The sequence below is a fragment of the Falco peregrinus genome, chromosome 9 (genome assembly GCF_023634155.1).
Source record: "Falco peregrinus isolate bFalPer1 chromosome 9, bFalPer1.pri, whole genome shotgun sequence".
Taxonomy (NCBI): Eukaryota; Metazoa; Chordata; class Aves; order Falconiformes; family Falconidae; genus Falco; species Falco peregrinus.
Genome location: NC_073729.1, coordinates 4,781,700 through 4,795,151, shown reverse-complemented (window position 1 = coordinate 4,795,151; position 13,452 = coordinate 4,781,700). Strand labels below are relative to the sequence as shown.

Below are 13,452 nucleotides of genomic sequence, written 5' to 3'. Positions count from 1 at the left end.
ACGCGGAGATAACGGGGAGAAGGCGCTGACGGGCGCTCCAGTACGACCCACTGCCAGCAGTGGCTTTACTGGGACAAGGCTGGCCACGGACCCCTGTGGGTTTGGGGGAGGGTGGGGGGTGAAGGTCTCAGACTACCAGCAGGGCCAGACCTCTAAGCAACATAAACAAGCAGGAAGCACCTTTCCATACATAATATATTTAAGCTTAGAGAACTTAAGAAAATAAATCTGTAAATGACCACGCTCCACCAAAAACACACGTTAGCAGCTGATGGAGGGGAAAAGCAAGGTGTTGGCTCTGGGATCAGCCACCGAAGCTGTCCTTGGAAAATCCCCACCGTAGGCATCCCCCCGCAGTGCTCCTGGGGGGACGCAGGTTTGCACGGCCCGTGGTGCCTGGTGGTCCCCCACCAGCTGGTGCCTGTCCTGGGGGGGGCCCGGGGAGCAGGGGGGGTGGGGGTCAGTCTATCTGCATGTCGCACTGCTCGATGAGCTCGAAGAGGCTGAAGGAGTCGGAGAGCTGCAGGCTGATGGTGCCGCTGTCGAGGGAGGAGGCTCCCTCCCGCAGCACCTGCTCGTACCAGTGCTCGCAGAACTTGGGCACCAGCTGCAGCAACAACGCAGCAGGGTTAGGGGCAGGGGTAGGGGCAGCTGTAGTGTCCTGCACGGCCCTGTCCTCCTGGAGTGGAGGAAGGAGGTGTGCAGGGCACCCTGCCTCTCCCCCAGCCCCTAGGGTCCCCACCCCGGGGCAGCTGCCTCCCCCATTTCCCCTGCTCCCCATGGGTCTCCCTCCCTGGACTCCTCCATCTCCCCTGGTCTCCAAGGGTGTCCCTCCCCCTGTCACTCAGTTCCTCCATCTCTCCCAGCCCCCAAGGTATTCCCTGCTTGGTCACTCAGACCCCCATCTCCCCTGGATGCCGATGGTCCCTGTCCCAGGAGCCTGAGGGACCCCCCCCCCATCCCCTAGACCCCGAGGGTCCCCCTCCTTGGGCTCCCAGGCCCCCTGGTCCCCGAGGGTCCCCCTCCTTGGGTACCCAGCCCCCTACCTCCCCTGCACACCGAGGGCCCCCTCCCAGCAGCCTGAAGAACCCCCCTGTCCCTTAGCCACCCAGGGTCCCCCTCCCCAGCCCCCCCACCTCCCCCGGGCCCCAAGAGTCTCTCTCTCCCAGGGTGGGGGGTGGGGGTGTTGCCCCCCACACCTTGACCAGGATGAGCCTGGACTCCTTGGGCCTGGCCCTGGAGAAGGACTGCCCAAAGCAGAGGTAGATGGTGAAGTCAGGGGAGCGCTTCCTTTGGTCGTTGCGGAAGTCCCTTAGCTCTGCGAGGGGACACGGGGCTCAGTTTTGGGGTGAGCCCAGGGGAGACAGGGTTCAGCTGCTTGTATCATCCTGGGCTTGGCGCTCAAGAGCCCCAACAACCGGGATGGGGGGAACGGAGACCCCTACCCACCTGTGCAAAACTTATTGAAGTCAAAGATGGGGATTTCCTGGTCCCGGCAGAGCAGGTTGGAGGGGGGATCCTCGGGACCCTCCAGCTGCTGGGACAGTGCCCAGAAGATCTTGCACTTCTTCAGGCGGGTGGCGAAGAGCTTGTGGGCGCGTTGCTCCAGCTGCAGCCCCACGCAGCCCAGCAGCTCCTCGGTGAAGCGCCGCTGCTTGTCATCGGCCAGCCTGGAGGGGCTGGGGAAGCTCACCCGGTGGCCGGGGCGCAGGACCAGCGCCGGGTCGGAGGGCTGGTACAGCAGCAGGCACTGCCGGCCCCTCACCTCCTCCTGGTAGAAGAGCTTCCCCCGGTAGTAGATGCTGACATCCAGGACGGGGACGTTGCCGTCTGCACAGGGCAGCCATCAGCAGCCACATCCCCCGAACCCAAGCGCTCCCCCTCCCCCAAATACCCCCTGAGTGTTAATAACTATTAACAATAATTATTTATAGCTATTAAGAATTAAGAGCCCTCACCTGTGCTATCCTCCAGCGGCGCTGGCACTGGGTTGGTGGCAGGGATGAAGGGCACTGTCTCTCCTGGGGGTGGCTCAGGGACCGCGGCCTCCGGCGGGTGCGCTGGCATCGCCATTTGGGGTGCAGCGGGGTGCCCGTCGCTTTGGTTGGGAGAGGCCTCTTCCCACCCCATGAGGGCACTCTCATACCTGGGGCTGCATCCTGCCCCACAGCACCCACCTTGCTCCCCCAGCAGCATGGGGTCCGGGGGGCTGCAGGCACCCAAGAGGGGCTGCTCCATGGACACCCAGTCCTGAACTGCCGGTGGGGTGAGTGAGTCGTCCTGGCCAGGGCCTGGGAGAGGCTGGAGCAGGGTGTCCTGGTGGGGGGCGTCCCCTGCGGAGAAATCACCGGTGGGAAGGGGCTGGGGTCACCCACCCCCTGGGGTCACGCACCCTGCACACCAGGAGTGGGGCTGGTCTCACCTGCAGGTGGCCAGGACGAGGTCAGCGTGCCGAAGTCGTGGGGGGAGATGTTGCACTTCTTCAGCACCCACTGCAGCACCTCCATGTCCTCCAGCAGCGGGGACGGGGTGGGAGCAGCAGTGCCTGGGGGGGCACAGCAGGCGGGAGGGCTCACAACCCCCAAACCAGCCCTGGCTGAGCCTACTGGGATGTGCCCCCCCCCCCCCCCCAACAAATACTGGGGGGCCAGCACTTACCTGGGGGAGTGATTTCTGGGGCCACGTCTAGGGGGGCGAGCACCAGCTGCAAAGGGAAGTGGGGTGAGGTCTTACTGCGTGGGTGGGGGGCACGCCGCCCCCCCGTTGCCCCACGTTTTGGCAAGGTGCTGGGCTCCAGCTCAGCAGCCCCCCCAGGCCCGGGGGGCACAGCGGCTGAGCAGCGGCCGTGGGGACCCCCCAGCCCACCCCGTTACCCGCGACTGCTGCTCCGCTGCAGGATCGGGGCTGCCGAAATCTCCCTCCTCGCTGGGGCAGAGGGCGGCTGGAAGGAGAGCGGGGTCAGGGGGTGCCTCGAGGTGGCCCCCACCACCCCAACCACAGCCCCCCCCAAGTCACCTCACCTGGGGTGATGGCGAAGACCTTGTGCGGGTCATCGCCGCTCTTGGAATTGTCCTCCAGCAGCTCGAACATGTGGGTGCTCCGCAGGGCGCAGCGGAAGTTGGTCTTCCACTTGGCGGGGTCCTCGGGGGACCCCTCGTACCTCCCGCTCACCTGCGCCCAGGCCTGGGGGGTGCGGGGGTGCGTGAGCACAGGGACCCTGGCTCCGTGAGCGTGGAGGTGTCAGGGATGCGCGGTCTGCTGCCCAGGTCCCACGTCCCACCCATCTCGATGACCTCAAGCTGCTGCTGGTCACCCCCTGTCCCACCCACCTTGAAGACCTCAAGCTCACCCCTAGTGACCCCTTTCCCACCCACCCTGAAGACCTCCAGGTCACCACTGGTGACCTCCTTCCCACCCACCTTGAAGAGCTCAAGCTTGCCCCTGCTCACCCCTCATCCTACCCACCTTGAACGCCTTCAGGTCACCGCTGGTGACACCCATCGCACCCACCTTGATACATCTTCACATCACCACTGGTGACACCCATCCCACCCACCTTGAACACCTCCAGCTCACGGCTGGTGACACCCATCCCACCCATCTTGAACACCTTGAGCTTGCCCTGGTGACCCCTACCCCACCCACCTTGATACATCTTCACATCACCGCTGGTGACCTCTCATCCCACCCACCTTGAAGCCCTTGAGCTTGCCCCAGGTGATCCCCTTCCCACCTACCCTGAAGACCTCCAGGTCACCACTGGTGACCTCCTTCCCACCCACCTTGAAGAGCTCAAGCTTGCCCCTGCTCACCCCTCATCCTACCCACCTTGAACGCCTTCAGGTCACCACTAGTGACCCCCATCCCATCCACCCTGAACACCTCCAGGTCGCCGCTGGTGACCCCTACCCCACCTACCCTGAACACCTCCAGGTCGCCGCTGGTGACCCCTACCCCACCTACCCTGAACACCTCCAGGTCGCTGCTGGTGACCCCTACCCCACCTACCCTGAACACCTCCAGGTCGCTGCTGGTGACCCCTACCCCACCTACCCTGAACACCTCCAGGTCGCTGCTGGTGACCCCTACCCCACCTACCCTGAACACCTCCAGGTCGCTGCTGGTGACCCCTACCCCACCTACCCTGAACACCTCCAGGTCGCCGCTGGTGACCCCTACCCCACCTACCCTGAACACCTCCAGGTCGCTGCTGGTGACATCCTTCCTGGCGTTGTGCTTCCAGGGGACGCGGAAGGCCCTGCGCTCCGCGTTGATCCAGCGCAGCCCGCGGTAGCTGCCGCTGTCGATGGCTCGCACCAGCCAGGGCCCGAACCGCAGCTTCTGGGCCTCCCTGGGGACACGGGGCCGTCACTGGGGGGGGCACCGGGGCCACTTGGGGACGGCGACCCTTAGGGGGGGTGCCAGGGTGCTGCTTACCCCTCGCTGTTGAGTGCTGCCATGGCGCCACGGGCGCTCCTGCCGCCGCTCGCTTTTATCTGCCAGCTCCCGGGTTCCTGGAAACTACGTCACCCTTCCGAAAGTGAAAGTGTCTCTGAGGCCACCCCTTCCCGTCCCATCGCGAGGGGAGTGACACGGGCTGGACCCCAGTGCTGCGCCGGGGAGGGGATGCTGTGTCCCCGGTGTCCCCAGCCTGACCCACCCCAGGGGGCTGGCGGCGGTGCTGCCCCCTCCCCAGATCCATCCGAATTACAAAAACCAAACGACCAGCCAAACAAAACGAAACCCCCGGTTTAAATGCTGCCCGGTGCTGCGCCCCGCTGGGCAACCCACAGTGCTGGTGACCCCACACTGGGGATGCTGCCAGGGATGCTGCCCGGGGGGATGCTGCAGCCCCAGAGATGCTGGTGCGGGGTGGCTGCACCCCCCCAGCTCAACCCCACACGTCTGCAAAGAGCAAGCAGGAGCACCCCAACCCCCTCGGGCTCACCCCAAAAGGCAGCTGCACCCGTGGGCTGTCGGGGCTTTCCAGGGTGCGTGGGTGGCACAGCGTGGGCACGCAGGGCTCAGCCTCCGGGCTGGAAACTCCCTTTTTTATCCTATTGATTTTCATTCTCCTTCTTTCAGGCTGCCCGGTGTCAGTGCTGTAAGGGCACAGCTGTAAAAAAAAAATGAAAAATTAAAAGGAGAAGCCAGGAGGGCAGTGGGCGCTGGCTGCGCGCCCCGGGCCCAGGAGCCGGGTTTCCCGGCGCTCCCTTTTCCCGTCGAGCCGTGGGCTGGCACCGACCAGCTCCTGCCTTTGCTGGTGGAACCAGGTGGTGCTGGGGCTGGTGCTGGGGCTGGGGCTGGGGCACCCAGCCACCCTCAGCCTGCACAGGACTGGGGCCGGGAGCTGCTGGCACAAGGTCCCTGTGCCTCGCAGCTGCCCCAGGAGGCTGCTGGGGATGCTCCGTGGGTACCACGAGCATCTCCGGCATCTCTGGCACTGTGCCCGGCACGGCGGCATGGGGGGCTTATGCCACTAAAGATGGGGGAGGGGAGGAAGGAAATCAAGTTGCGCATCACCCCGCCCTGCGTGCATCAGGGCTGGCACCACCTTTGCCAAGGGGGGAGCCCGGGGGGGGCCCACGGGTCATGCCAGGCCCCAAAAGCGAGGGGGGAGTGGGGTCCCGGTGGCCAGTGCACGTGGCAGCACGGCCCCCCCGCCCCAGAAAGGGGAAGCAGCGCCCAGCCGGGGCTACAGCTGGTTTCCAGTAACACGGGAATGGAAAGTCGCTGGGCGCCTGGGACCCCTGCGGTGCCCGTTACGCGATTTCTGCCCCAAATTAAGAGGAAAATCAGCAAATAACCGTAGGGGGCAGGTCACGCCCCCCAGGCGCTCGCCCCCGCCGCGCTTCCCTGGGGCTGTGGGAAGCGAGGCCAAGCGCCGAGACCCGCGGGGCTTCCACCCGCCGGCGGAACCCGAGGAGCAGAGGGGTGGGCGGCAGGGCTGAAGCAGGGGGGTCCTGCCTCTTCCCGCCGGCACTTCTTGCTTTCGAGGATATTTCCCCTTCTCTCCAGGAACAACTTCTGGCTGTGTGGTTTTCCAAGTGCCTTTTTCCCCCCCAGGAACTTTCCTCCCTCTTTCCTACAAAATGCCCCTGTTGCTTTCCAGGAAATTTCCCCACTGATTAGCAGGGTATTTCCCACCCATTGCTTTCCAGGAAGTTCTTCCCTTGCTTCCTCAGAAATTTGTTGCTTTCTAGAGCCCTCCATTTCTTTTCTAGGAATTTTCTCTCTGCTTAGAATATTTCCATTGCTTTCTAGGAAGTTTCCCTAAGACTGTTGCTCCTTAGGAAGCAAGACATTATTTCCCAAAACTCATTCTCCCTGTCTAGGAAATTTCCCTTTTGGTTTCCAGCAGAAATTTCCACCAGAGGGGAAATTTCCCCTCTAGAAAATCATCACCTTTGCTTGCCTAAGAAACATCACTTTTGCTTTTCACAAATTTCCCTGGCATTTGAGGAAATTTCCTCCTTGCTTTCTAGAAATTCCCCTTTGATTTCTAGACTATCCCCTCTGTGTCCTTCTAGGAAGTTCCTGTTGCTTTCTATAAATTTCCAGAATACTCTCCCTTTGCTTTTGAGGAATTCCACCTAGTGCTCCCAAGGAAATTCCTACACTGTCTTGCAGTAAAATTCCCCTTTATTTTCCAGGATATTTTACTGTAGCTTTCTAGGATGGTTTCCCTTGGCTTTCCAAGAATTCCTCTATTGGTTTCCGGGAAATTTCCCTTTACTTTGTAGGAGCTTCCTCCCGGGGCTTTAGGAAATTTCCTCATTGCATCCCAGGAAATTCCACCAGCGCAAACAGACCCACCCAGCCAAACCCATGACAAGGGCCTACGAAGCCCAAGCTGGAGCCCCAGGAGCTGCGGCCAGGGCAGGAGCAAGGGGACCTGGGGCGGGGGAGGACCCTGTGCCGGACCAGGCAGGACGCACAAGGAGCTGACCCCACGCTGGCCACTGTCCCCTGCCCCAGGGACAAGCGGCACCTGCCTGGAGAGGAGCAGAGGTGTGTTTCCCCAAGTGTATTTATTGACTTTCGGCCCTCCATAACGCAATCAATGCTTAGAGGTTTCTGTCAATTAATCACAAATTAAGTCCCATTTTGAACCTTTTTTTTTTTTTTTTTTTTTCCCCCCCCCGGCCAGCAGCACCCTGCCTGCCTTCGGGGGTCCTGTGAGGCCACAGTCACTATCCCCTGCCACCCCCCATGTTGTCCTGTCTCAGGGACATGTCCCAGCAGCTAAAAGCCCCGTGCAGGTCACCAGCTCCAGCAGCCTGCAAGAGCAGCTGGGGATTCCAGTAGGCAAAGTCAGTGTTACAAAGAGGTTTTTAAAAGCATCCAGAAGGACAAGGAGAGCTTTCCCCAAACCTCAGCCCTTCGCCGCACCGACTTTTCCGCCACAGGTAACCCCACAACACAAACCTGCACCCCCCTGCAGCCACAAGTCACCCAGCTTCAGGGGGCAACCCTTGCAGGCAGAAGGGCAAGCAGAACCCCCCCCCCACTTCTACGGGCAAGGTTTCTTTTGTGACCCTTGTAGATCACGAAGCAGCAAGGAGCAGGGCACCTTAAAAAATAAAATAACAATAAAAAAAAAAAAAAGAATCTTTCTCTTTTAATCCACCCAAGGGAAATCCAGAGCAAGAGCAGCATCACAGCACTACACACAGCACAGACATCTATCATCATCTTTGCACAGATTCCTTCCCAGATACACGGAGAAGTCATAGAGAAAAAGAGAAAAATAAAGAAAATTATTCACGTAGGCCAAGTGACAAGTAACAAACCAGCCACTGAACAACTTTTCCGAAGAGAGAAATGATGCATCAGGAAGGCCCTCAACATACAGGTTTTGCAAAAACTGAACCCAAGACCATTGAAACAGAGGTGGTTTTCTTTTAAACATTAAAAACAGGGATATTTTTTTTTAAATTAATTTAAATATACATTTGAAACACAAACACCAAGCAAGCGCCTGGAGAACAAAGTGAAAAGAAGGAATGAAAAGTGAACTCGACCAGTTTAATTTAAACACCAAAGTTGGATGGATTGCACCAAATGGAATAAATAATGGAGAAGATCACGCTGGGTTGGTAGATCTGACGCTTACGATCATTAAAACTAGGATTAATTACACAGCTGGAGAGCGCACTGAACGAGGAAGTCCTCTGGCAAGTGACATGAGCTGGGGCAGCGTCCCTTTGACAGAGCAGGCTGTAGGTGTGGATGTGCCACCCAGCGACGATCACCCACCCAAGGAGCAAACAGGATGACGAGCTTTCGTGAGCCAGGGGACCCAACCCCATCGTCACGTGCACGCAACCAGCTCCTCGCTCAGGGTGCGGCAGCCCTCCGCCTCTTCGAGGCTGGCTGGCACCAAACGTGCCCAAGTCAAACAGCAAAGCACAACCAGACCTCGTGTTTTCACCTTGCAAGGTGAGCACACAGGTGCAGCACTTCTAGCATGGCTCTCCACGGTTGGGCACCGCAGACGCGGAGCAGGTACTTCCTTTAACGCACCTGGGGCCAGGCTGGGAAAAAAAATAATAATAAAATCAGCTAATCTACACCTGCAGCCACCGCTTTATCACCCCCAGGGTGGGCAGGCTGAAGGAATGTAAGTGGTTTCTTGTTGTTTGGTTTTCCCTCCCCACATCCCCTACATAAAAGAAAAAACAAAACCAGCCCCCCTCCCCCCCAACCAAAAATAACTTGATCCCAAGTTCTTCTCCCTCCCCTGCCTGCAGCCAAGCAGGGAAGCACCTTCGGACATTTGTGTGATCCCACAGACATGTTCCCTACAGAGCAGACTCGCATCTCTGCGCCTCACCTGGATGTGCCTGTGACATCTCGTTAGGAGGGACATCCCTTTGCTTTAAAACAAAAATTATTACAAAAATGAATAGTAACCATCCCTTTCCCTTCCTCCGATCTCCAAGAACTTCATCTAGAGTCCAACTCCTTTTTGAGAAAGGGAGAAGGGAGGGGTGAAGGTTTCTGGGCCAAGGGACTTGCCGGATCCAGCATCCCGCCTCACCACCCCCTGGCAGCGAGGAGACGAGCCCCCTTTGCGCAGCGCCCGCTCTCGACCTGGGGCCAGCAGAGCCAAGGAGGGGCTGAGGGGACACAGCGGCCCCTCCAGCTCCTCCTCAGATAGCTGGCAGCTCCAGGAAGGAAGAGGGGGACTGGGGCGGGTGAGGGTTCAGGTTAGTTCTCTCCCATCCCTCTTCCTCCCCAAGGCTCAGAGGAGACTTCTGGGTCTGCAAGCCCAGTCTGTGCTTACCAGTGTCCTTAAGAATGACAATTTAAAAACAAACAAAAAAAAAAAAGGAAGAAAAAAAAAAAAAAAGATATGCATAATTAGGTATTGTCCGTGGAAGGAGCGGGAGGGGGCAGGTTCCAGACCAAGACAGAAAAGGGACATTCTCCCTTCCCGCATTTGCTCGTCTGGAGACCACATCCCCTCAGATTCCCTGCGCGAACCCTTTGTGCTGTTGCTCTGACATCAATCGACACGGATGATGGACACGGGGATGAATTCAGCGCTGCGGAGGGCGGGAGGGCACACGCAGGCACGCCAGGGCTAGGCCCGGTGCTTGGGGAGCATGTCCAGCAGAAACTCTGCGATGCCGAGGAAGTAGACGACTTGTGCGATGCCGAAGAGAGGAGCAATGACCAGGGCTCGGCAGTACGCCCCTTTCAGGAAGGCTGTGGGCCCTTCCTTCTGCCAGATCTTCCTGGGGAGAAACGGCACAGCCAGGTAAGTGTCCACCCCACCGCTCCACCAAGCCAGCACAGCCTCTGGCCATGCCCTGGCTTTCTGCCTCCCTCCAGAAACTAAACCCCAGGGCTGGCACTGCCTCCACAGATCATCCTCCCCACGCTCTGCCAACGGCCGTGCGGGAACAGGTCCCATCCTGACGTCTGGCCAGGGGCAGCAGCATCTCTCTGGGTCTGGAGGTGCAGCTCAGGCAACCCTGTGCTTGCATCCAGAGGTCCCCCAGTTCCAAAGGTGGGGCCAAGCCCACCCTCAGCGCGGGACACAGCCAGACGGCGAGAGGCTGGCTACAACAGCGATACAGGGGCAGAGCGCTGGCGTTTCGACATTCCCTTCGTGATCTGAAGCAGCCAGACCACAGTTTAGCAAAAGGTCAGAGCGCGTGGCGGGGGACGGCTGAGGTTCACAGCGGTCCAAGAGGGATACGGGCTTTAACGCCGTGGGGTTCTCGGACAACAGGGCCTTGGGAGAGACAACCACAGCACTGCCTCCCCTTGCAGGAATAAAATCTCGGTGCTCTGGCTGTTGGGATTTGGACAGAAGCGTTTAAATATTCCCCTTGCTCAAAATAGGAACAGTATATATCTGGGCATGTATCTATCCATACAGAGACAGGCGACAGCACAGGTTCAGAGGGAACCTGAAGCACCGAAGCTGCTGGCTGGCTCCAGAAGCTGCACTGCCTGCCTGGCAGCAGCAGCTGCCGTATGTCTGATGCTTCATGAGGAGTCTTACTTGGTGCAGTCCAGGATCCCCGAGTAGGTGTCCTCATTCACCCCTCTCTGCAACGACTGCAGCCGCGTCTTGATCACTGGGGAAAAAAGAGAACAGAGGCAGCGGTGAGCGCTGGGAACGTAGCACACTTCAGCGGGCAAGAGCCAGCCTGAGAGCAATGTCTTTGAAACACAGTCAAAAATCACCAAGAACGCAGACCGTTTTCATGTTTTTATCAGCAAAACAGGGGAAGCCAAACCCACTCGTTTACAAATGGATAAAAGAAAAACATAGCCACGCCAAACCAACGCCGTCCCCTCACTGTGACCGAAGTTTCCAGAGCCGGCTTAAGCTTTAAACGCTTCCAAATTCAGATCTTTCGGCAAAGTGAGAGATGATTTTCAAATACTCAGCTCCTCCTGGAGGAAATAGCTAAAATATACAATGTTGCTTTTACATTTCTTCACACCTCGGAGCGTGTGCAATGCTGGGGAGAGAGGAGTCACTTTCTGGTGGTTTTCATAGCAGAGAAACCAAGGTGGCGTTTAAGGCAGATGCTGTAGAGCAGGAGAGATGGCCACAGATGTGGGGCTCCCCCTGGTCATCCATGACCACATGCTTGTAAATGGTCTGCGTACTATCACTCCCCACAGCAAGGTGCCTTTTCAGGGGCACTCTCACAGCCATTCCTGCAAAGAATGACTGAAATGAATGGCACCCTCTTCCCGCCCCACCTAGCGAGTACTGCAAACCTCCGTGTAAGCCGTGGCCGACGGTATAGCTCAGCCAAAGCAGCTCAGCCAACAGAGCTCCCCTCCTGCACCACCCCATGCGCTGGCACGGCCGCTGTCCTCCTCACCCAGCCCACTCGTGTCACTTGGCCTGTCACTGGGCACCAGGCCACCAGCACAAGCTACTCGGGACTCACCATCGCAAGGGTTGACAGCCACTGCAGCTGTACTGCCCGCCACGCAGCCGGAGAGGAAGGACACGTAGAACGGAGCCTTGACATTGGGATCTTTCTGGCCCAGCTTGTTCAGGTTTGCAAACAGCGGGAAGTAAACAATGGAGAACGGGACGTCCCTGCAGTGGGGAGGGAGGCAGAGGAAGAAAGAACAAGGATGAGCAACTCGGAGCAGGACACCAACAAACTGAGCATCAAAGGATGGGCTGCAGGCATCACACGGCAGCACAGCCACGAGCGAAACAGACACCCCAGCTCCGCAACTGCAACGTGGACAGGAGCCGGAGCCCAGCAGGGGCAAAACTGGCTGCACAAAGGCCCCCGGGAGGCATGCAGCCCAGCAGAGTCAACAGCCTCCCCTGGTTTTTCAGCACTCAAACAGAAGACCCCAGCACATCCAGAGGTCAATCATTTGATCCACTTTTGCTAATTGCAGGCAGTTTGCAGCCTACCCACCCCCCCACCCCTCACTGGGCATTGCTTTAGCTCTGCCTTTGTTAAAGCTAGAGGAGTTATTCTGTCAGTGCCCAGGCAAAGTGTCAGAGCAGGTGCTGGTCCCTGCATCCAACACGCCCCAGGGCCCGTCTCACGCTCTGGAGACTCAGGCTGACAGTTTTGCTTTGCTGACTCATGAGGACTTCACTGCAGTGTTAAAATACAGACCACGGGGGAGACAGAAACCATCCACAGAAAGCAGCAGAATTAAATCTTCCAGGAACAAAAAGGCAGCCTCCCTCACCTTCCCTTCTTTAATTTGCAAAACCTGCGCACGGAAACCAACCAAACCCAACCCAACACCCCCTTTGCAGGCTCATCTCCATGGCTGGCGCTTTAGTTGGAGACTGGGAACACCTGCGCGTGGGCCCACAGCACCCTACCTTAGCAGTGTGGCTCCCAGGCCCTTGTAGAGCCCGGTGATCCCTTTGCTCCGCAGCAGCTCCCTTGTGATCTGCGTCGCTGTGGTGCGCGTTTCCACCACGGGCTCCGCCGCCCCCGCCGCGGAGGAAGAGGAGAGCTGGGCCTGCGCTGCCATCAGCTTCTTCTGCGCCGCTGGGGAGAAGCGGAGAGAGTGCTAGTCCGCAAGGTGCCCAACCGCAGCCTCTTGCTGCCCGGTGCCACGGGACGAGGAAGAAGCAGATCTCCAAGAGCACCAAAACACGCAGGCTAAGGCCAGCCCGGTGAACTGCAGGCTGCTGCTCCCAGTCTGCCCATCTCCCTCGGGCTGAGACAACCCAGCTCGTCCCGGTCTTGGAGCTGGCTGCTGCCACACCACACGGCTGTCGCCCGCACTCTCCCACCGACCTAAGCAGGAGCAGCCTGGCACACGCAGCCTCCACAGCGCAGCGAAAAGGGGCTGCCGTGAGCAGCAGGTGACGGTACCTGCTTCCAGGTATGTCCCCGAGCCCCCAGTAGGGCAAACTAAAGATATTCATAACTGAGAGGTTCAGTAGTTCTGGCCTTCGCTTCCTTCATTTGAAAGCAATCGGTAACCTGGGGAATTCCTCAGCCACATCCATGAACACCCCCTGGTTTCCCCCAGCCTTTTGAAACTGCTGCGTTCCTGCTCTCTGGCCAGAAGATGGAGAGCACGTCAACCTGCAGGCAACGCTGCGGCTGCCACTGGCACACCACCGGGCTGGCCCCACACGGAGGGCCGGCAGGCTGCTCCCAGCGGCAAAAAACCTCTTCCCAACTCTCAAACCACGGCTTAATTCCTTCAAACATTTTAAAATAATACGCGCAAAGAGGATAAGGTCTGCATTAAAAACAACGGAGAGAGGAAAAAGTAAATCCGTGATTATTCAGGAATACCAACCACATCGAAGGAGAGATTAGACAATTTGTCCCATTTTTCCAGGAAAGGCCCCAAACGTGCTATCTAACAGTGTCACGCAGGGCTCCTGGGGAACAGGGCCATACCCTGGGCTGACCTCTGGAAGAGATTAAAGCGATAGCAAACAGCTCCAGAGGAAAGGGTCTCCGTGCCAGA

General features: G+C 58.6%; 2 protein-coding genes across 16 annotated transcripts in view; both read right to left on the bottom strand.

Annotated features, from left to right (window-relative positions):
* Positions 1–6: 6 nt before the first annotated feature.
* On the bottom strand, positions 7–4,966 carry IRF7 (interferon regulatory factor 7). 3 transcript variants are annotated; one of them, XM_013298250.3, is made up of 10 exons: positions 4,949–4,966; positions 4,438–4,521; positions 4,189–4,351; positions 3,021–3,183; positions 2,874–2,941; positions 2,659–2,704; positions 2,423–2,545; positions 1,959–2,333; positions 1,450–1,830; positions 7–607 (listed from the first exon to the last, which is right to left on the bottom strand). In XM_013298250.3, the coding sequence occupies exons 2-10, from the start codon at positions 4,458–4,460 to the stop codon at positions 153–155; spliced, it is 1,797 nt and encodes a 598-aa protein (XP_013153704.1). In that variant the 5' UTR covers positions 4,461–4,521; positions 4,949–4,966; the 3' UTR covers positions 7–152. The 3 variants fall into 3 exon arrangements, with proteins under 3 accessions (XP_013153704.1, XP_055669626.1, XP_013153706.1); XM_013298252.3 differs by lacking the exon at positions 4,949–4,966 and adding an exon at positions 1,200–1,318 and having other exon boundaries at positions 323–607; positions 4,438–4,566; XM_055813651.1 differs by lacking the exon at positions 4,949–4,966 and having other exon boundaries at positions 3,021–3,217; positions 4,189–4,733.
* Positions 4,967–7,606: 2,640 nt separating this feature from the next.
* SLC25A22 (solute carrier family 25 member 22) overlaps positions 7,607–13,452 on the bottom strand; it is a 53,099-nt gene continuing 47,253 nt past the window's right edge. For 12 of the 13 annotated variants that reach the window (XM_055813544.1, XM_055813540.1, XM_055813545.1 and 9 more), the window contains exons 7-10: positions 12,341–12,512; positions 11,427–11,581; positions 10,520–10,595; positions 7,607–9,743 (exon numbers count right to left, since the gene is read on the bottom strand). In XM_055813544.1, the coding sequence (XP_055669519.1) occupies positions 9,590–9,743; positions 10,520–10,595; positions 11,427–11,581; positions 12,341–12,512 (557 nt within the window). In that variant the 3' untranslated portion in view covers positions 7,607–9,589. The remainder of the gene's footprint in view (positions 9,744–10,519; positions 10,596–11,426; positions 11,582–12,340; positions 12,513–13,452) is intronic. The other variant, XR_008748722.1, reaches the window with a different exon arrangement.